The sequence below is a fragment of the Squalius cephalus genome, assembly GCF_949319135.1.
Source record: "Squalius cephalus genome assembly, chromosome: 7".
Lineage (NCBI taxonomy): Eukaryota > Metazoa > Chordata > Actinopteri > Cypriniformes > Leuciscidae > Squalius > Squalius cephalus.
In genome coordinates, this window is record NC_137128.1 from 30,805,199 (window position 1) to 30,826,306 (window position 21,108).

Below are 21,108 nucleotides of genomic sequence, written 5' to 3' on the forward strand. Positions count from 1 at the left end.
ATTAACTGAGGTTGATCTAATCGCAGTTTGACTTATATGAGGTTGTTTACAATCTCTGGATATCCCTGAATATAGTCAGGGTGTCAGATATATAATGCAATTTATTGTTGATTTAAAAAAAGATTTATTAATGCATATTTGCATGATAATTATGCACAAACATGCTCACTCCAAACCTGTAAATAAGACTTGAACAAAATATTATATGTATTTTATGGCTTGTTTTGTTTAAACTTGTTTGCTTTGTAAAGCACTATATGAAGTAGTAAACATTATAATAGTTAATATTATTAATAATAACAACTATGCCAATTGCATGACATGGCTGGTCATGTGATGTCAATATGGCAGCTATAGCTACCATTAAGGGGCAACCGGCTCCATGTAGAAGAGAACAGCTAAAACCGATCCTTTCTCAAAAGTGCTGTTATTATTATCTTTATAGCAAAAAATATATTGAAGGCTGTAACGTTAATTTCATGACAAATAAAATTTGATCAAATTCCTATTGACTCATATCAAGCACCCAATTCACTGCACATCCACGGCTTCAATGACATCAGAGTTATTCAAGAGAATTGCGCCAACACTCCAAATTATTAAGTTTTCTCTCGTGTGCACATTAAAAATTTATATTAAATCCAACGGACCTCTTCAAGCTTACATGAAATTCTAGAAGAACAAAATTAATTTTTATAAACGCATTACAATAGGCACCAATTGATGAAACCAAGAGAACACAGATTTTCGTTGAAAAATAATATCGTTAACATACGCACAAAACAATAAAATAGCCTTAAAACAGCAGAAATTACGACTGAAAAGCAGAAACAGATACATACTGTTGTCGAATAATTTAAAGTGTTACTGTTAACAATGGATTTATTCATAGCCTATATGACTGTTCATCAGCGCCGCATTCTGTGTATTGTAAATCCTTATCTACCGAACCACATGCAACCCAACGGGGACGAACCGGTGCTTCAAACGAGAAAGAGAGTGTCAAGGAGAATTTAGAGGTTGCAGGACAGAAATGAGCGTTAAGTGTGTTTAAAGTGGATCCTCCATTGGATTGGGCTCGTTCAAGGACCGTTATTTGTGTCTTGCACAATAGTGCGAGTTGAGCCTCCCTCATTTAACAGTGAAAGAGCGGCCTTACCTCTTCCAGAACATTGACCGTGTTCCGACAGCTCTGCAAACGGGTGGTGAAGCTTGATGTCGTGGGGGAATTGTAATCCTCCGTCGTCTCCGAGAGAAACTCGGACACGGAGATTTGATCCGGCATCCTTGCAAACACAGTCGCCCAATAAAAATGGAGGGGAGAAAAATCACAATAGCACCATGAATTAGACAGGGGTGGTCAAGAACGGAGCGATGTCTCAGTTTGGGTAAGGTTGAATGGCAAGGCAATGCGTAAAATGAAAAGAAACGTTGCCAAATGTGTGGCAGACAGTGCCTTTTTCTTCACTGTGCAATTCCCGTCCCTAGAGAGGGTCGCTGTGTGTGTAATTTCCACGTCTTTCCTCTTCCCCTGTCTTAATTATCCACTTGCATCTACATAAAACGGCTCAGGCTCCTCTCCTTGTTCTCCCAATGTAAGATACAAGATGCTGGTTTAAAATGTCCTCATTCCACAATTTAGCTTTAAAATAGTATGATAATTTGAGTATTTCCTTAAATTATTGTTGTTCCGGTTTCGGAAGCGGTTTCATTCTGTTTTCCCTTTCTCTTTCCTCCGTTTTCCCCCCCGTCCTGACGGTCTGAGCTCCCTGACACCAGCGCGTGCACGCACGCTCATCTCCTCCCACCATTGATGACGGGATAAACAAGAGGAGAAACCGCGCATGCGTCAGAAGGCTTAACATTAGCAGCTTTATAAAATATATATATATATTTTAATCAAGAATTCAAATCAAATGAATAAATAAATTAATATGGTTCAAATAATAATCATAATAATAAAGAATTAAATAAACGCAATAATAAAACTTGTAGTTTTAGACTGGTATTAGTACTAATACAGCAGTATTAGTAAAAAAAAAAATATCCAGAACTAAATTGTGCAAAAATAAAAAAGGGTCCAGGTGGGTCATATATTTATGCATTAGGTTATATTTCTTATTATTCCATTCATAGAATATAAATACAGTGATTTCTTTTTTTGCCCTAATGCTGATATCTTGGGTCATTTATTTATGCATTAGGTTATATTTCTTATTATTCCATTCATAGATCATAAATGTAATGTAGTCTATAAAGTGATTTTTTTTTTTTTTTTTGCCCTAATACTGATATATACAGAACACATCCAGAATTTACGGTTTCATGCACTGAAGCAAGAAATGTTTAAGATGCAGTCAAGGTCAAGTTAAATAGCCTACAGTTATGACAGTCAGTCATTTGTTTATTATGCTGTTATAATACAGCACAATCATGTAATGGTTTGTCTCAAATGTACACATTTTTACTTTGTAGGAACTTCAGCTCAGCACATAGGCACAAAGCTTTTTTTGATAGTATATATCTCACAGTTTCATGCACTGCAATATTATTACACACCATTTGTGACGAAAGGGGGCATCCAAAGAGGCTGGTGCCCAGGGCCTCACAGGACCACAATCTGTCCATGGGGGCATGAACCAGTTTAAGAGTTCAGGTAGTTCTTTGATTAAACTTAAAAATAGTTTGACTACTCTGCTGTAAATTGAGGAGTGTTAGTAGCCTAAAGATTGATGTGCAAATCTGGAGGCAGAAAAAACTTACTTAGAAGCACATATGATGTGCAGATGGAATACTTAGTGGTATAACATAAAAAAGCGATGAGCAGTGCATTTTCTACTCACCGACTCCATAAAGAATCCCTGGAGGAAAAACTTGATAAACGCGAGGATGAGGACCTCATCTTTGTAGTCACCTCAATAAAACAGCCTCAAATTGAGACAATAAAAATGCATTAATATCAGTGTGAGGAGAAAATGTCAACTACATTTGATTTTCCCAATTGGAAAATCCAGCTTAAGCTAGTAGCTGGTTTCTGGTCCGGGCTGTTAGACCAATTTTGGGACATCAACAAAACCAGTGTATTGAACTGGTCAATCTGTTTGTTTTTTAACATGCTAGTTGGTCAACCAGCTGCATGTTGCAAGACACAACTTCCCCAGTTTAAGCTGGATTTTCCAGAGAAGTAAATATTTGAATAGTTAAGTGCGATTCTCATCTTTCCAAGGAAAAATACAATCCCTAAAAATAAGCCTCTCCTGAAGTTTCTGTTTGCTGCCGAGTGCTGACATCACATTTGTCTAAACAAATTTTGCCACTCAGGGAAAAAAAAGCCACGCCTTATAACTTACCGAGGCAACTGCGGTTTCACTCCGTATTAATAGATTAAAAAGTACTTGCAAAACCGATTGTGCGTAGAGCTCCGTGTTTCCAAGTGGCACCATATTCACTGCATTGTGCTCAATCCAGCGCGCGGACATTACGGGCTGAAATCACATGCCGCTACAGTTACAATGAGCTGGAATGCGCGCATTGATCTGCCCCATCTGGAGCTGCTGGACAGGAAGCGAAAATCAAGCATGTGGGCTGGAGGGGGCCGAAGGAGGGAATCCTGCACAGGACCACAACTAATGGCAGGAACTGGGAACGCTTAACTTTTAAATGGAAATCTGATACCGCTGGCGAAATGAACGCGTTATGCAGTATTAAATTCAGCCTCACTGACAGAAATGACAAACTCGTTCTCTGAGAATGCTGATCAGCAATGGTACTCACTCAGAGTAATAATCTAAGTATATTAAGGTCATCAGACACAAGAATTTAAAGTAAATTAATAAAGAAATCAAGTTAAATTACTTTAAACGTATTTGGAAAACAAAATTAAGTCAAATGTTTTTGTTTTTTTTTGCAAATGTTTTAAATCAGGCAAAGATCAAATCAGCATCCTCCATCTCCTTGAAGTTCAATATATATTATTTAATTCATATATTATTATATTAATATACATATTTATTATATATGAAGTCCTTCACGGAATATATAATATAGAATTATTTTTTGAAGTATTATTTTTAAGTTTATTATTATTATTAAAAAAAAATTGAAGTATGAAATCTAGCATTTCTATATTGAGGGTCTCTGGGTTGGTTAAAAGTCTGGATGCTCTTAAATGCATCGGTCATGTTTTTACAACACTGGATTGAATCATTTGGCACATTGGTACACACTCTCATCCACATACTAAAAGTCTCCTAGTAAAACAGTAATAAATATCACTATATTGCGATTACATTTTGATGTATCTGAAAATGGCCAATTAAGTACAAGAGGGGAAAAAGTGCATTTATTATGGAGGATCTGCAACAGAACGTTCTAAACAAGACTTGAGCAGCTCGTTACAGTCCTCAGAGCTCCAGCAACTAGCTGAGGCAAACAAATATAAACAGGAGAACAGGGGATTTCATCTCCATTCCAAAGTCTTTCAACCCTAACATCCACCTCCAAGCAACCCTGATACTTTCCAAACTTATAAAAGCTCAACTGGCTTTGAACAAATTATTTTCAAGTTAAAATAAAAAGAACAAAAAACAGCCAACACAGATTTTAATAACACACCTATATAAAGGCAATAAAAATTGATGATGCGATTACCACACATGTAACATAGCTCCGTTAAAAGAAAAAACAACAAAGAAAGTTGTCTGATTGACTAAGTCTGTTGCATGGACGTGGTGATGGGGAGAGCTGTTGGCCCCCATATTGTCTCTTGCCCTGTAAAGATAGGGAGCAAGATTACTGCATGCTGTGAGCTCACAGCTACTGAACCCCCTCCCTGTTTTATGGGAAGGGTATTACAAGGGGGCGTGTCCGGCACAGCCCCCTCTAAGAGGGGGTGGGACAGGTTAGTCTGAATCAGAGTCACTGCTATCTTCTGATGATGAGCTGCTGGAGCCATCTGACCGGTCATCATCATCATCGTCGTCATCTTCATTCTGTGTATCATGTGTCAATGTTAGAAAAAAATGAATACCGACAATAATAATAATAGAGCAGATTTTCGAAAAATTTAACACAAGGAAAATTAACCTCGTCATCTTCATCATCATCATCACTATCAGTGCTGCCAGATGACTCATCATCTTCATCCTCCGAGTCTGAGGTGTCTGTTTTGTCATCATCGTCATCGGAGTCCGACGTGTCCTGCTGGAAACCAAGAGTCACATATCTTTCAAATAAGCAGCTATGCATGTGTATCACTGTATTTGCTTGTGTACACACCAACAAACACACACACCATCAGCACTCATCAATTAGCAAACTTTAAGATGATTAACACCCTAAGACACTTCATACTGAGTCCACAGCCTGTGTGGGTGAGTTGCCCAGAGAGAGCGGGCGTTACCTTGGCCCGGTACGCCATGGAACGCTTGCCCCCCCCAAGACCCACCGTCGCGGCTCTGGCACCTACCGCCTTCGCCTTGGTGACTCGGACTTTCGCCCCAGGACCTCGTGCTTTTGTCGTGCTTCGCCGTTTCTATGAGGGCAAAGAGAAGGTGGGGTAGGGGGGTGCAAGGACAGAGCAGCACAGGAAAAAAAACACGTTCAAGCTTAAGCAATGATTATTAGGCCCACAGTACAGCCCTAAGAACATTATCCATTCAAGTCATGTTAGTTTGAGCCGAGAGACGTATGTGATTCTGAATAGACAGAAAGGAAAAAATAAAGCCACATGTGGTGGCAGGGACAGAAATAGCCTCTGTAAGCAAAATCAATCAACTAAATTAACCAGAGTGCCTCATCTTGCCATGCAGTGCAGAGGGTTACGGCATAGAGAAGAGTAAATCACAACCTCAGCTATATGAATGTTGTGTGAGAAGTAACTCTAATATACAGAGCTTTGCATTATAAAGCGCAGAATACAGCTGCAAAAATGTGCAATTACTTACCGTAGTGGAGAACTCTTTATAAACCGCACGCTCCTGAGGGGACAGTGACTAGGAAAAAAAAGCAAAAACGAGAGGGAAATACGTCACTACAAATCTCCAAACTCACATTGTTCACACATTTATTTTTGTAATAAGGTAAAAGACACACAAAAGTGTCCATGTTATAGAAAAGGAAAATCTTTTAAAAATCTAGGTTAAATGCCAATTTCTTAAAGGGTCAAAAACCCTAAACTAAATTTCCTGAGATTTTAGTATTATTTAACAGTGTGTTGAACATGATAGAAGGCAATGTTACCATTCGTTAGTTTTAATTGTAGGAGAAAACTAGTTAATTTTAGTCTTTTTTGCACTATTTTCAACTTCCGGGTTTAAATTAATCTTCATGTCAACGTCATAGGATGTGAAGTTTTCTTGTACTATTGTACAGTGATGACTCATCAGTCTCATAATTATTCATGAGACAGTGTGTCCTTATCCTATGAGAAGAGGCATCGTATTAATTATTCACCAGGGCACGCATTGATTTCCCATGACAGGCGCTTCAAACAGTGAGATTGCATACGGTAAGTGAAAGATGCACTTACTTCTCACAAAACCATGTATATTGTGTTGCGTGTAATGGTAATGGTAAATTGCAGTGTGCGTTTGTGGGAAGCTTTGAAGCTTTTAACTCAATGAGAGCGAAATAAAGTCTGAATCTAAGCCGTTGCTGTGTTTTTAGTCTCCCCTCTTCCCCCTCCACTCCAGAGCTTACATTGGTCAACGCACTTTTGTAGCATTTTTCAAAACTGACTGGTGCTGAAACAGGGGGTTTCATGGCCCTTTAAAAGTGTACTCTGTATTTATATTTATTCATAAATAACATCTATGTTTTTGCAGATTCACACTACATGATATTTTACCTGAACAATTTGCTTTGCTTTTCAAAAATTAAAAAGTAGGCAAGTCTTTGTTAAAATATAAAAAATATAATAAGAACAATAACAGATAAAACAAAAGATTATGCCAAACTACTTAAGACATCTTCTTTTAACATCATTCAAAATGAATTTTTATTTAGAAATTGAAAACATTCTCATAATGGTTGAGGTGTAATTCATTTTTAATGTATTTCTGAACTACTTAATATGTAGGACAATAAATTAGCATCATGCCATTGACCCATTAATAAACAAAGTGTATTTGATCTGCAGAACTGGATGATACAACAAACTTCTTACCTTTACCCAAGCCTCAAGCTCAGCTTTGTACTCTAGCTGTTGTTCCTCCACCTGTTTTTTATATTTGTCTTTCTGGCTCTGACTAAGCTTGTGCCATCGCTTGCCGATCTCCACCATGCGCTCCTTCAGGCTGAAGTGATTCAGCTCACCGTTAGTTAGGAGTTCCTGAGAGAACATTTGATACCCGCTCCTGAGGTTGGAAAGGAAAAGAAGAAAAGTTTTGGTAACACCTTATTTTACACTGTCCTTGTTACATGTACTTACTGTAGTAATAACAGTAAATTATATAAGGTAATTAATCACATGCAACTAACCCTCCCTAACCCTAATTATATTGTAAGTGCATGTTGTTAATTAATATTACTCAGTAGTTAAATGTATAGTTACACTGTAACAAGGACACCTTTAAACAAATGTAACCAAAACGTTTTTTTTAAAAGAAGGAAAGTCTCTCTGGAAGCAACAAGCTAAAAACGTGACACTTACACCGGGGGCTTCTTAGGCTCGCCATCAAATTTTGGTTTTCTTTGTCCCTGTCCTGACAGAACGGTCCTCATCTCTAAAAGCTCCCTCTGCAGAATAAAAAAAACAAGAAGAAACATGAGCGAACAGACTTTTTCTATTGATCCTAAACGCAAAGACAAGACATAAGACAAGTCTATGTTAAAATGCTCATGAAAACAGATTAGCAGGCTGATAAACCACTGCAAAATATATCTATATACACACAAAAGTTAACATATCAAGATGCCAGGTTCATGAGAATATGATAGAATGAGTGACACTAAAACAAAGACATTTAAACATCACTGCAATGATGTTGAGTCACACAGATAAAACAAAAGTGCAAGTTCCACCAACTTCAGCTGGAAACAGCACAAACTAAGCATATGCATATACACACTGAGATACAAGTGCATCCATTGCAGACTCCTCCACCTCTATACTGGGGAGGAGGAAAGTTAGGGGTGACCAACATTTTGACATTTCTTCAGCACAGGTGAGAAGACAGTGGTCAAAACGTCTGGTCACTGACCACGGTCCGGTACTGAACCTCGTATCGCTTCTGGTCCTCTGCAGCCTTCTTGATCCAAGGAATCTTCTCCTTCTTTTCCATGGCCTTCCAAGCAGCATCCATTGCATTCTGCGCTTTCTTCCGGTCATTCTGTGAAGAGCAGCAGTTTAAGTTTATGGTTTCTAAAAAAGAATGTAGTGGTAGCTCAAGTACTTTGGAAAAGCTGTGCAAAGCAAGCCAATCAGTACAAATATGCTTAACGTGAAGCGTTTTAGACCAATGAGATTTTGCACTATGTCACATAAATGTTTAATACAAATGTAGCATTCTGTGATTCAGTAAGAGGTCTCTTCCTAACTTCCTAAAAATCATTCATGTTGCTCTTACTCTGTATTTAGCCAGATAGTCTCCTATCACGCTCTGCTGCCACATCTCCTCTGGAGTCTTCGGTGTTTCAGGAAGCCGTGTTTTCTTATTCTTATTGTCTCGCTTCTCTTTTGAAAGGCCATGCCCCCATTGATCCAGCTCAGGGTCACGACACCGTTCCTACGGCACAACAAGAAGAAACTACTGCTCATTCTGATCCAGACAGCATACCACAAGAGCATAACAGCATGCACGTATATAAACAAGGACATCTTGCACATGCCCACCTTCACACATGGGGATTTGGCCCTCAGGGGGCTGCCTGCACCCCCTATGCTCATCTTGCCTCCCAGCTTCTCCTCTCCACACACACGCTCCCTCTCCTCTTCTGGGAGACTCTGGAGAGAGACGGTGTTTAAGACAAAGTGTCAAATAAGCAGAGCCTCCCTTGATCAAGAATTCAGCGGTATCTGTTTTAATAGCATGAATTTGTGGTGCCTTGTACTTACCTCAATAAACCTCTGAAGGTCAATCTCATACTGTTTCTTTTTCTGTTGAGACAGATAAACACAGATAAACATTGTAATTTTTAGTTATAGCTGAGCCAGTGTTAATGTAACAACTGTGTTATTAAGAATTGATATTTATTATTAACCATGCCTGCTTTGCCAATTAACCTGAGTGTTTACCTTCCCCCATTGTTAGTTCCAAAATAGTTGTCAATGAAGAATATTTTTTTAAGTTAATTTTCAGTTAACAGTTTTTTTTTAAAAGAAATTATACTTTTATTCAGCAAGAATGTATTAAATTGATCAAATGTTACAGTAAAGAAATGTATCATGATACAAAAGATTTATATTTCAAATAAATGCTAAAACTTTCTGTTCAAACAATATTGAAAAAGTTGCATCACTATTTCCACAAAAATATTAAGCAGCACAAAATGAAAAATAAATGTTTCTTGAGCACCCAAACATCATATTAGATTCGACTTAAGAAGGATCATGTGACACTGAAGACTAAATATTCAGCTTTGCCATCACAGGAATAAATTACATTTTATATTAAATATATTAAAATAGAAAACAGTTCTTTTAAATTGTAATAATATTTAACTATATTACTATATTGTATTTTTGATCAAATACATGTAGCCTTGATGAGCATAAGTCTACCATTTTGGCCATCAGCCACCCCAAAAGGGGTCAGCCAATGGTCAACCACAGAAACCTTTTTGGATAACTATTATTTGATACTGACTTTTAATATTTTCTCTTTTGCTTTAAACAACCGAGAGTAGATGGGTCTACAAGACCTGTTCACATCGTTTCTGGAACATGTCCTTCTCTTTCTGGGTCATCATCTTCCACTGCTTACTGCATAGCACCATTCGCTCCGTGCTTGGCACGTCCTTCATGTTTACCATTAGTTCAGCACAGTACAGCGAGTAGCCATTTCTGCAGAACAAAACCATAAAAATATACTTTAAAAAACTGCATATATATATATGACAAATACTGCAAATATATAGACAAGAACCACATTATTTCTAAGAGCAGCATATCTTGGTAAGATAAGTCAGCATAAGCCATGCAAAACATCTAAATTAAGAGATTCCTGAGAAAACCAAATGTTACTTAGCGGTTTAAAACATACGGTGGTGGTTTGGTTGGCCGGCCATCAAACTTGTCCTTGAGCTGCCGTTCAGCCTTGGTTAAAACAGACTTGACGTGCTCATCAGAGTTTGCATCTGGGTGAGCTTCAAAATATACTCTCATGCTTTCCTGAATGAGGAAGTAATATTTCACAAAGTTTACAATGTAATTTATCCCTCTAATCAACAAAGACTGTATCACCTTAGCCTCAGTGAGAACACAAAGCCATACCTCGTAGTGTTTCTGCAGCTCTAGAGCTTTGCTTATCCATTTCAGCCTCTTTTTGTCTGGTAATTGGGACCACTGTCTACGTAATACTTCCTTCAGCTCCTTCTGGCTTACCTACAAGTATCAAACATGGAAAAGTGAGTGTAGGTCCATCCATAAACAGTTGAATATGATGAAATGCGCTCAAAAAGAAGTAAAAACACATAGACTGAATTTTATATAAATAAGTCATAAGCTGGACTTTGTTTCAGTAACTCAGTTCTAACTCTTTGTACTTGAGTTGCTATACCAAGACTATATGACCACTAGGGCCTTTTTCCTGCCAAATTTTGTTACCTCTGGGTGAATTTTCATGTAGGCTTTCTTCTCATGGTTGTACCATAGCTGCTGAGGGGTCTTGGGCTTCTCTGGGAGGTCTGACTTCTTTCTCTCCTCTATTAAATCTGGGTGGTCCTCCCTAAAAACAATAGAAGCTTCACACTGAATCACCAGTACAAAAAACTGACATACTTGTGTTAGGTATTTATGTGCAGAGGAACGTGGACACTAACTTGAATCGTGCCATGTTCTTCTCAAAAGATTCTTTCTCTCTCTGGAATTCTTGAATGTACTTGAGCTGACAAAAGTTATAGTGCAAATGTAAAAGCAAAACAGATGACCCTCAAAAGTAATATTTACAAGAACTTTATGAGAAAAACAGCTCAGATCTTTGAAAATAATGAAATTCTACAAACACCAGCACTTCACATACTGTATAGTAGAACAGTAAATACCAAAGCACTGGCCTTTTTTTAATGAACAACAACAATTTAGGTTAAAATTTATGGGAATGTACAAAATAATGTTTATATTACCATTAGGTTACCATTTCTGTTACATTTTTCACTAGTGTTAATTATTTTTTTGCCATTTAAAATGTTCTGCAGTGTGAAATGTTTTTTAAGTAAAAATATCCTCAATTGATGTGAAATTAATTAAGTGTTCTTTTAGTATTATTTATATAATATTTTAGTATTTATTCATATTTAGAATTAGCTTTTATTTTGTATCTTTTTTATTTTTTCCTCTATAGCTTTAATTAATTTTATTTCAGTTTTAGCTAAAAAAAAACTTTTTTTTAAATTAAATTTAAGCTATTCATCCAATATATTTATACTTGAATATAGTTAATCTTTACTGCAATTACCAAAACTGATTTTTAGTTTTATATAACATCTTTATATAACATAGCATGCATAATAATAAGAAAAGAATGAAGAAAATACATTCTTCAAATGCAATAGTCAGAAGTTTCAAGTAAAGCATGTCACACTGAAGGACAACTAAACTTCCCAAAAGTATTTCATGTCAACTACCCACAAAAACTAACCTTTTTCTTTTCAGGAAGCTCTTTGTATTTTTTGGACAGAATCTTGGTGAGATCCAAGTTGCTCATCTCGGGGTGGATTTTTGCATACTTGGCTCGCTTCTCCATAAAGAAGCGAAAGTAGGGAGTAAGGGGTTTCTTTGGGAAGTCTGGATGTGTCTAAACAGAGTTAAATGCATAAACACTATGAAAACGCTCTATTAGTTGACACAACACATCAGGGTAAAACATGAAATTTGATTAGGATAAAAGAGATATTAAGAACTTTTGATATCTTCACATTCTCACCTTCAATTTTTTCCCCTTATAAGGGTTCTTCACATATTCAATAGCATCAACAATGAGCTCTGTCATCGTTCTGTATTTACGTACCTAGGGTGGGAAAATTATTAAATCAACACCGTTTGATTTAAGGCAAATAATTATTTTAATGTTCTGCTATTATTGTGCCAGCAAAGTTCAAAGTAAAATAATCTTTACATGAACAATCTAAACAGAATGTCTTTCACATAAACGCCTATCAGTGTTATTCGGAAAACAGGCACATTATTGCTTTAGCTCACTGGAATTTGGCTCACCTCTGTGGAAACTTTCTGCCATTTCTGCTTACACATGTCTCCAGTGAAAGCCCCAAACCCCACCTTCTCCCAGTCAAAATGAGACTCTGTGGTTTTATACTTCATTGTGTCTCCATCAGGTAACAGACTGCGTATCCTCTCCAGCAGTGTCATGCAGTCCTCTTTGCTCCATGTATCTGCATCTAACAAAAACCAACACCAAAACGTTGAATGATCAAAAACAAAGGGTGTTTTTTAATGCTGACAAAAGCAGTGTAATTGTTGTATGTCTGTGTGAATATGTCCTTTATTGACAGCGTGCGAGCGTACTTGACTCAATTTTGATTCGTCCTGTCTGGGTGCCAGACACACTGGTGCTGCCATTCATGATGACAGAATTCACCAATCTCCACCTTGACACTTCACTGGCCAAGTGGCTGCATAGAGAGAGAGCGAGAGAGAGAGATTATTTATTATATAGTATTATATTGTATATTAGTACATTTTTATGAGATATTAATACATATCCCTTGAACTGTTACTAGTAGCATTTTCTTTCTTGATTAGCAACAACTGCTTTTTAACTTTTCATATCTAATAACTAGTCAAAATTAGTTTAATTAAAAATTTAAGATTTCAAATGTTACTAGCAACAATTGGAATACACATTCTAATAAACAGGTACCAGTGTTTATTCAATTAGTGTTAGGAGAACTGGTAGAGATACTGATAATCTGAACTGTTACAAGTAATATTACAAGTAACTAAAGAATAAGCACTAGAACCACATGAATAGTAAATTATAATATACAAATACTAGTCGGAAGAGAATAGCAGATATCTATGGAAGCTTGTTTCCGCCACAGAATAAAAAAAAAAAAAAAAGGTAATTGCGACTTTTTTTCTCAGAATTGTGTGATATAAAGTAACAATTGCAAGTTGTAAAGTCAGAATTGCGTGATATAAAGTTGCAATTGTGTGTTATAAAGTCAGAAATGCGTGATATAAAGTCGCAATACAATTGTGTGTTATAAAGTCAAAATAGCGAGATATAAACCTCGCAATTGCGAGAAAAAAGTCAGAATTGCCAGTTTGATTGCAATTCTGACTTTATTTCTCAGAAATGCAAGATAAAAAGTCGAAATTGCGAGAATTGTAAACTCGCAATTGTGACATAAAAAGTCACAATTATACTTTAAAAAATGTTTATTCTGTGGCTGAAACAAGCTTCCATAAATATCTGTACCCCGGATCCTTATACAATTCAAAAGTAAAATATGTAATATGTTACCAGTAACTATGGAATAGTTACTTGTCATTATTGAGCGTCTAATAACAAAGAAATAGGCTAAGTACCAGAATTTAATAACACACTTATGACTAATTGAATAAATACTAGTCACAACTGGAGTAAGTACATAAATACTAGTATCTAAAGAACAGGTTCTAGTGAAAATGAAAATGAATGATACTAGTCACTACTATATTAATAGCAATTAAGTACAGTAAACATAAAAGTAACAGATGCTAGTTAGTTAAGAAATAAATGTTAAAAAAAGCTTGCCATATTAATGGAAATAAGCAAAATTAGTTCTCATAAACTCATCATAAAATGAAAATCAATAAAACAGTCTGTACAGAGCAGTGTTACTTTAGTATTATTTGTATTGTATTAGTATTAATATTTTTAAGTAGCTTTTATTTTTATTTTTGAATAGTTTTAGTTAACAAGAACAACACTGGGACATAGGAACGTAATGAAAGGGAATGTACAATTAATGTATTAAACAACTGATTCGATTTTATTATTATTTCTAATTGTGAACGATTACTGAAATGCACTGGATGTCATCACTGCCACCCAGAGGAACATAATGTGCCCATGCCCCGCCTCTGGAGCACCTCGACACTGACGCGTCATCACGCCGTGGCCATACCAGTGCACCAGCGGTGGCGAGCGGCGAGAAACCTTGACGGGATGCTATGATCGCATATTTCCAACGCCTATACATTACCAAGCCGCGATTTTCATCTTGGTTCACTTAGAGCGACCGGCTAAACCAGAAAGGACCGACAACTATCCAGGATTGCTTCACGATTCATGCCACGGTTTGAGGATGCGAGAGAAACGCACGTACATGGTGTCGGGGGTCATCTTGGCAAGGAACGGCAGGAAAGACTTTCCTTTGGGATTATGTAACCACGAGCAGCGAGACGCGAGGACAAACACGACCCTTGCTCGAGCGCATCAGTGTCCGCGGAAGTCTCGGTCTCTCCTCCCGTTCTCCGCGAGCGCTCACTGTTTACATTCTGCCAGTGCAGCACATTCATAGGCGAGTACTTCAATAAACGCATAAAGATAGTACAGACATTTTATTTTCTGATCCGTAAGAGATATGACATACAATTCAACACATAGTATGGTTTGCTTCAGCATCTATTTAAACGTTTTACTGATTTTATAATGTCTTCTCGTGTAATTCGTGTTTATTTCAAATTTAATAACAACGAACAAACTTTAAGTCCAGTGTTTCACTGGCATGCTTACTTGCATGTTTATATCTTGCGTGATATTACAAGTCTAAATGTCGAGGAAAGGCTTGCATGTATACTTTTACTTTACCGGTATCACAATATTTACTGTCTTGTATCATATGATATGTTATGGCATGTATCGCAAAATCACCGAGAAGTGTCACTGGTGCACCTCGCACGTGCCCGCGTTCCTCTCGAGCTGTGTCTCTCGCTGCGCGCCCGCACGAGGCGCCGGTTTCCCGGTTACAGTGTCATCCCCGCCCGCGCGCAAGGTCAACTGAGCCAAAAAGGCTAAAAACGCAAAAAATGTTATTCTTTCTGCAATGTTCGAGTCTTTCTATGAACAATAACCCTCAATAGTCGTGTTATGTTCAAGAAGTATTGCACTAATCACTTCGACCAAAAGTATGACAAAACTGTCCAAAAATACATTGAGTTATATTAAAAGTACGGTCAATAACAAAGTTTCCGCCTACTTACTTTAATAATTCGTGTGAAGCTCACTATAACTGATTAAATGAATGAGTGTAAAATACGTTTCCTTTAGTGCACCGACCGTTAGTCTGTTTGCAACCCCGGTAATGGCGTCTTTATTCCGGCAGGAGTCACCACGCAGCTTCCGCTGGCACGAACGCCTCAGCTAGCGCGCGAGCTACTGGGGAAAGTACGACGAATAGCGCTTACGCCGATTAAAAATGCGAATCGATGTCTTTATATACGCATACCAGTTGCATCCTTGCTGAAAATTCAGGTGTATTTGCATGCAGATTTTTTTTTGTTTGTTTTTTTGCAGGGATTGTGACAATATCATAAAATGCATTATTTCACTATAAAATCAATTTTGTCATGAATAAAATACTTAAATGTTTAATTCTGGTGACATATTAAATATCAGTTGAATAATACAATGTTTCGGCGAATCAGAATTAAAAATAGAGGTATGAGCGGGCGCTTGTGCCTTCTCTCGCCCCAGAGCTCTCACTGCAGAGCCGCCATGAATGTTACAAAGACTCGGGGACGAGCAAATTGAAAACCGTTCCAAACGGCCTCAAAAATTATCAAATCTCTTACCTTTTTCAATATTCCGGCACGGATGTGCTTATTAATTAGCGATGTGTTCGTGTTAAACGATTTTATTGTATTTAAGTATCTGTTTTTTAGCCGTAAACCCCGGGGAGTCAAGTCGAAACGAATCCGACAAAAGGAGCGTCTGGTTCGGTATGAAACTCCGCCCAGCGCCGCAGGGGGAGGAACTCCGGGGGAAAACATGCGAGAAAAAAAGGCGGAGGCTAAAACTTAAAAAATAATATTTATTTTTAACATTGATACATTTCTCAATTATATTAATACAATTGTTTATGCATTTTTCAACATTTTAAAGCTCGACTTTCTCAAGCTTTAAACTCGCAAAACCAAAGTAGGCTAGTAATCTACCGTACATGCATCTAACAACCATAAACTACGTTAATATTAGTTCACAATTGCTATATAGCTCTCTTTTTATGGCTGGCCATTTAACAGGACAAAATATCTTCTGGTTGCCATGTAAAAGAGGACTCTATGCCAACCCTGCAACTACTTCAAGTGCGAAACCGATTGGTTTGGGTGCCCACATTCATTCTGCTGCCGCGGAGACTCGCACGGCCTCCGCGCTCCAGAAATCTCGTCTCTGCAGCCCAAAAACAGTCGGTTCCAATTAGTGTGTTGAGTTTATCTTCATATGTTTGCAGAGACGCTGGTGCCTGCTTGTGAATCACTGTCACAGTCGGACACCGATTTCCCTCAGCCTTCGTAAAAGTGCCATTGACTGTATCTCGCTCTCTCACGCTCTCTGATTGTACACACAATCGTCACGATATTTCTTTATGTGAAACTGACCAATGGCACGAGGAAAGGAGGAGACAGCTGTGACTGACTCAACCCCTTCAGTTTGACCAAGCCTGAAAGAGATGCTTCACACAGATCCCTGAAGTGACTGAGAAAACAAGTCTATCATCATTTATGGATTATTATAGTATGTATGCAGCATTTTGTCACATGTCAGTGTGATAGGTACTGAGCTGAACAGGCATGAACTGAGTTATCCAAGATTATTAGTGTACTTGGTCATTTCTAAATGTTCTCAGGATTCCCACAGTCATGGTTTTTCAGATATTAAAAGAAAAATCTTAATTTATTTTTAAAATTAAAATGAATGAAAAAGTAATGGAATAATGTTTGCAAGAAAATTATGCAAAGTGACTATAATATTTGAGGCTCACCTCAATGTTTATGTAAACTGTTTAAGTCATTGTATTTGAGAATTGCAGTGTTTTCCATCTATTATGAAAAAGATCCCCGAAAATGTTATTATTAAATGTTAATTAATGCTGCAGAAGTGTGTGAGTCAACGTGTAGTATGTTTGGGCCATGTACTCTTCTCTGCATGTTTCTGTGCTTACAGACATCTTGTTGCTACCAGCATTGAGTGGCCATGAGATGGCAGCAGAGGTGCATTAATAGAGTGAACAGCCTTTCATCTTCACTACCACTACAACACATGGATTGCAAAGTTTTTACATTGAGTTGTAAAATAGCATTCTAGCATAGAGAGAGAACATAAATGTTGCACTCGAGAGAGGATATATGGAGAGTTTAGTGTCGTCAGTGGCTGATATATTCGGTTGTTTTTAAAATTTGAGGATTAATTGAGACAATATTGTAATGGTATTACCATTTGAAATGCACTAATTTTATTCAATATGACAGAAAACACTTTAGCATTTCAGCAAGATATAACAACACAATCTCATGATTAATGTGCTTGATATGTGTAAAATAATAAATAAAAAAATAAGACAAAAAGTCTTATGTAAAATCAGTTCCATTATTTTATTTTGTTGGGCCTGCATCTAAATATTTACAGAGCATTGACATTCCACAGTAATATATTAATTAATAATCACAAAAATCTGTTATTGAACACCCCTTTCTCAATCACACCTGCTGTGTTCTCTTGCTAAGGTCACTTCAGCTTTTTAAAAGCAATATCTGTATCTGAAAGGAACAATCGAGTGAAAAAAGGCACTACTACAGGGTGTGGGATAGTTATGAAAACGGTAGAGAACTGTTTTAGAAGGGGAAAATACACAATTTGACATTTTTTAAACCATACACAACAGACTAAACAACATCTTAGATGTAGTCCCTTCTTTATAAAATTAATTATTCGCAAGATCATCTTGGTGACTGGAATGTACATGATACACATGATACATAATTATACCAAATCTACACTTGCTTCTTAATTGTTTACATTCTAAATCAGTACCTCAAACAACAAATATTCACCTATGGAACCTGTTAATAAAACTAAACAGTAGTGCAGCGAACAATCAAACCATTTCACAAGTGTGCTTGGTGATATTTAAATCATAACAACATTATTCAACATAGCAGAGATAGTGTAAAACGCAACCCTTTGCACAGTCATTTTCTCTCATACAAACTGGGTAAATAATAATCAACCATAATCAAATTACTCTTTTTGTGTCTTCATGTATTATTTTAACTTTTAAGACTACTTAAAAGATTCCCTTAGTGTTCGTGTGATATAAACACGGTCCTCTTTGGTGCTCTGGTGAGAAAACTGGTTTCAAAATAGCTATGCAACCATTTTCAAAAGACAACATATTTACAGTTGTGAAAAACATATATTTTCTTCTTCCAATTAAACTTGTGACTGCAACCAGTGTTTCGTCACTAGTGGCAATGCTTATAGATATATATTTCTGTTTAGCTACAAAAATATTGAACACACAGACATACATGCATACAGTATATGTATATATACATACACAATTTGCATTAATGTTATTCTGTACAGTTGTTCATTTTTAGCAGTACACTATATGCAATCTTCCAATGAAATAAAACAAACTGATAAGCAGTAAAAACGGCTTCATTTTAAATTTACCTTTAAGTGCTTCCTGTACCATTTTGAGCTGACTGGAGATCATAAATTCATTTAACGCTCCACAACACACACATAACACAATAACATTTCAACTCTGATAAATAAACAGATAAAATATTAATAGTACAGGCGACAAACATTTCTTCACGCAACAGATACAAGTGACACTGAGCAACTATTCAATACTTTTACATATGTATAAATATAACGTCTCCATGAATTAAGCAAAAACAAAATGAGACAAACATTGATTAAAGAAAGGGGGGGAAAAAAAGACAGGCAGTACATTTGGGCATCTCTGCCTGAAAAGAAAGTCAGGCCAGCCCAGGTAGTGACAGAAGAGGAATGAGGTCATACTGGCATTTGCATCTCTGTATATTCATCTTGGCCTTCTCTGTCATCAAATGACGGCTCTGCATCATCTGCGTCAAGCTGTCGCACAGACAAAATGAACAGTGTTAAAGGCAATGGGCAAATTAAGATTTCACATTTTATTATTAGTCTTATTTAACAAAAAAAAAAAAAAAAAAAAATTATATATATATATATATATATATATATATATATATATATATATATATATATATATATATATATATATACTTTATAGCTGTAATACAAGTAAAATAGAAATATAATGAGGTAAAAAAAAAAGTAAGATTTTATATAAGTTTACATAAGATATAATTAGACACATTTTTAGAGAATGTATCTTAAAAGTTTATTTGTCTTACCCCATTGCCAAATTTAGGTGTAAAACTAAAACAGGTTTATATTTTAGTATTGAACGCACTATATTAAACACCATATCTACAAATATCATTTTGCCTTTAAACTGAAAGAAAAGAAACGCTTACACATTGTATCTCACGTTGAGTAAATATTCGGGACAACAGGAACCTCCTGAATGGCACAGTGAGTACAAGGACAAACGGGAAGGCTAAAGAGGCCGTGGTTGACATTACAATCCACAGCACAACCAGGCACACCAGCTGCAAACAAGTGAACAGGTGCATGCGGAGAGTACGCACCTGAAATAGACGAGTCAAAAGGTTAAAGCACAGCTAAATAGGAAGAGAACGGCATTCCAGACCTAATGTCATCAGAATATTGATTTAAGAATGGTGAATACTGTGATTAGCTGAAATCTCTGAAACGAACCTTGCGGACATAGGTGTGGTCAGGGTGGTACTTCGGTGGCATGAATAGCAGCATCATGCGTTCTGTTAGCTGGATCCCATTGAGAGACATCACTCCCATATAGAGGAATATACCAAACAACACAGCGATAGGAACCCGCCGCAAAAGATCTCCAATCACAATCGAGAGACCTTTGGAAGGAAGAGGGTTTATACACTGTCAGTTCTGAACAACAAATATAAAGAAAATACAACCAGTAATGGCAACAACTGGCCATTCACTACTAATTTATCTAGAGATGCACTGATTCTGATCAAATTCTGGCTGATACCAATAGAGAGCAACTGTCGGGTTCCGGAAGTAAAGACTAAAAAATTCAATTTCTCCATTGGTAAATTGACTTTCAATGATAACTTATAAACCTTTAAAGACAGCCTTACTGTGAACTACGAGGTTGTTAATTAAAAGTATTTGCTTCTGTTGAAGCTTTTAGTCAGCATTCTTTCAACTTAATTTTAAAATAATCGTGTTTAACAGCAGATTTCATGATTAAAAAAAACTACATTACCCATGTTGCTGTACAGAAAATTCCACCAATCAGAGAGCCAAAACAAGCAAAAAAAATGCACCAAAAGATTGTATTAGCTCCGCCACTCCCATGAAGCACTGCAAATTATGTAATCTAGTTGTTCTCTCTACACTCTCAAAATACTTAAATATTTGAATATGCATGCATATTTTGCAATGAACTTTTATATATAATCAACATTTTTAAATGAGTAGTTTTATATTTCTGGAATATTTTAATCTGATTATGCTGTTTACAATGCTTCATGGGATTGTAGTTCTTTCTATCACTAAAGCCGTTAACAGTCTTGTACCTTTGTATTTTTGTCTGATTTTTAAATAATTTTTTTGCTTCGAATCAAAGTTTGTAATGTTATGATTCTCCTTGTAGCTGGTTGGCTTGGTTCATGGCTTATAATGCTTTAACAAAGACTTTTTTGAAATCCCTATAGGAAAAATGAATGGAAAAAAAATACTTGCAGGAAAAAGTGGGCGGGCACTGTTGCACTCTATAAACCAATAATTATTTTCATGAAATGGCCTATAAGTAATTAATGGC

At 36.6% G+C, this 21,108-nt stretch overlaps 3 protein-coding genes across 19 annotated transcripts in view; all 3 read right to left on the minus strand.

Moving 5' to 3' along the window:
• Window positions 1–3,467, minus strand: part of asap1a (ArfGAP with SH3 domain, ankyrin repeat and PH domain 1a) — a 46,694-nt gene extending 43,227 nt beyond the window's left edge. For 2 of the 3 annotated variants that reach the window (XM_079876589.1, XM_079876587.1), the window contains exons 1-3: window positions 3,351–3,467; window positions 2,844–2,928; window positions 1,160–1,286 (exon numbers count right to left, since the gene is read on the minus strand). In XM_079876589.1, coding sequence (XP_079732715.1) covers window positions 1,160–1,286; window positions 2,844–2,902 — 186 coding nt within the window. In that variant the 5' untranslated portion in view covers window positions 2,903–2,928; window positions 3,351–3,467. Of the gene's footprint in view, window positions 1–1,159; window positions 1,287–2,843; window positions 2,963–3,350 lie in introns of those variants that run through there. The other variant, XM_079876588.1, reaches the window with a different exon arrangement.
• Window positions 3,468–4,320: 853 nt separating this feature from the next.
• On the minus strand, window positions 4,321–16,099 carry ubtfl (upstream binding transcription factor, like). Of its 14 annotated transcripts, none has more exons than XM_079876594.1 (20): window positions 15,959–16,099; window positions 12,683–12,789; window positions 12,374–12,555; window positions 12,084–12,167; window positions 11,799–11,954; window positions 10,981–11,045; window positions 10,766–10,886; window positions 10,433–10,543; window positions 10,203–10,330; window positions 9,862–10,003; window positions 9,056–9,097; window positions 8,834–8,944; window positions 8,568–8,726; window positions 8,220–8,330; window positions 7,652–7,737; window positions 7,166–7,355; window positions 5,946–5,993; window positions 5,468–5,533; window positions 5,086–5,199; window positions 4,321–4,991 (listed from the first exon to the last, which is right to left on the minus strand). In XM_079876594.1, exons 2-20 carry the CDS (start codon window positions 12,738–12,740, stop codon window positions 4,902–4,904), a joined length of 2,064 nt encoding a protein of 687 aa, XP_079732720.1. In that variant the 5' UTR covers window positions 12,741–12,789; window positions 15,959–16,099; the 3' UTR covers window positions 4,321–4,901. The 14 variants fall into 14 exon arrangements, with proteins under 14 accessions (XP_079732720.1, XP_079732719.1, XP_079732728.1 ...); XM_079876593.1 differs by having other exon boundaries at window positions 5,086–5,202; XM_079876602.1 differs by having other exon boundaries at window positions 5,402–5,533.
• Window positions 16,100–17,598: 1,499 nt separating this feature from the next.
• Window positions 17,599–21,108, minus strand: part of slc4a2a (solute carrier family 4 member 2a) — a 32,892-nt gene continuing 29,382 nt past the window's right edge. For both annotated transcript variants that reach the window (XM_079876607.1, XM_079876606.1), the window contains 3 exons: window positions 20,004–20,173; window positions 19,700–19,873; window positions 17,599–19,274 (listed from right to left, as the gene is read on the minus strand). In XM_079876607.1, the coding sequence (XP_079732733.1) occupies window positions 19,194–19,274; window positions 19,700–19,873; window positions 20,004–20,173 (425 nt within the window). In that variant the 3' untranslated portion in view covers window positions 17,599–19,193. The remainder of the gene's footprint in view (window positions 19,275–19,699; window positions 19,874–20,003; window positions 20,174–21,108) is intronic.

Coding starts and splice junctions, on each gene's coding strand:
- ubtfl (XM_079876590.1), bottom strand. CDS start 12,740: ATGAATGGCAGCACCAGTGTGTCTGGCACCCAGACAGGACGAATCAAA. Junction 9,098..9,861: donor TCCAGAAACGATGTGAACAG/GTCTTGTAGACC, acceptor CTGTCTCAACAG/AAAAAGAAACAGTATGAGAT. Junction 4,992..5,085: donor ATGATGATGAAGATGACGAG/GTTAATTTTCCT, acceptor CATGATACACAG/AATGAAGATGACGACGATGA.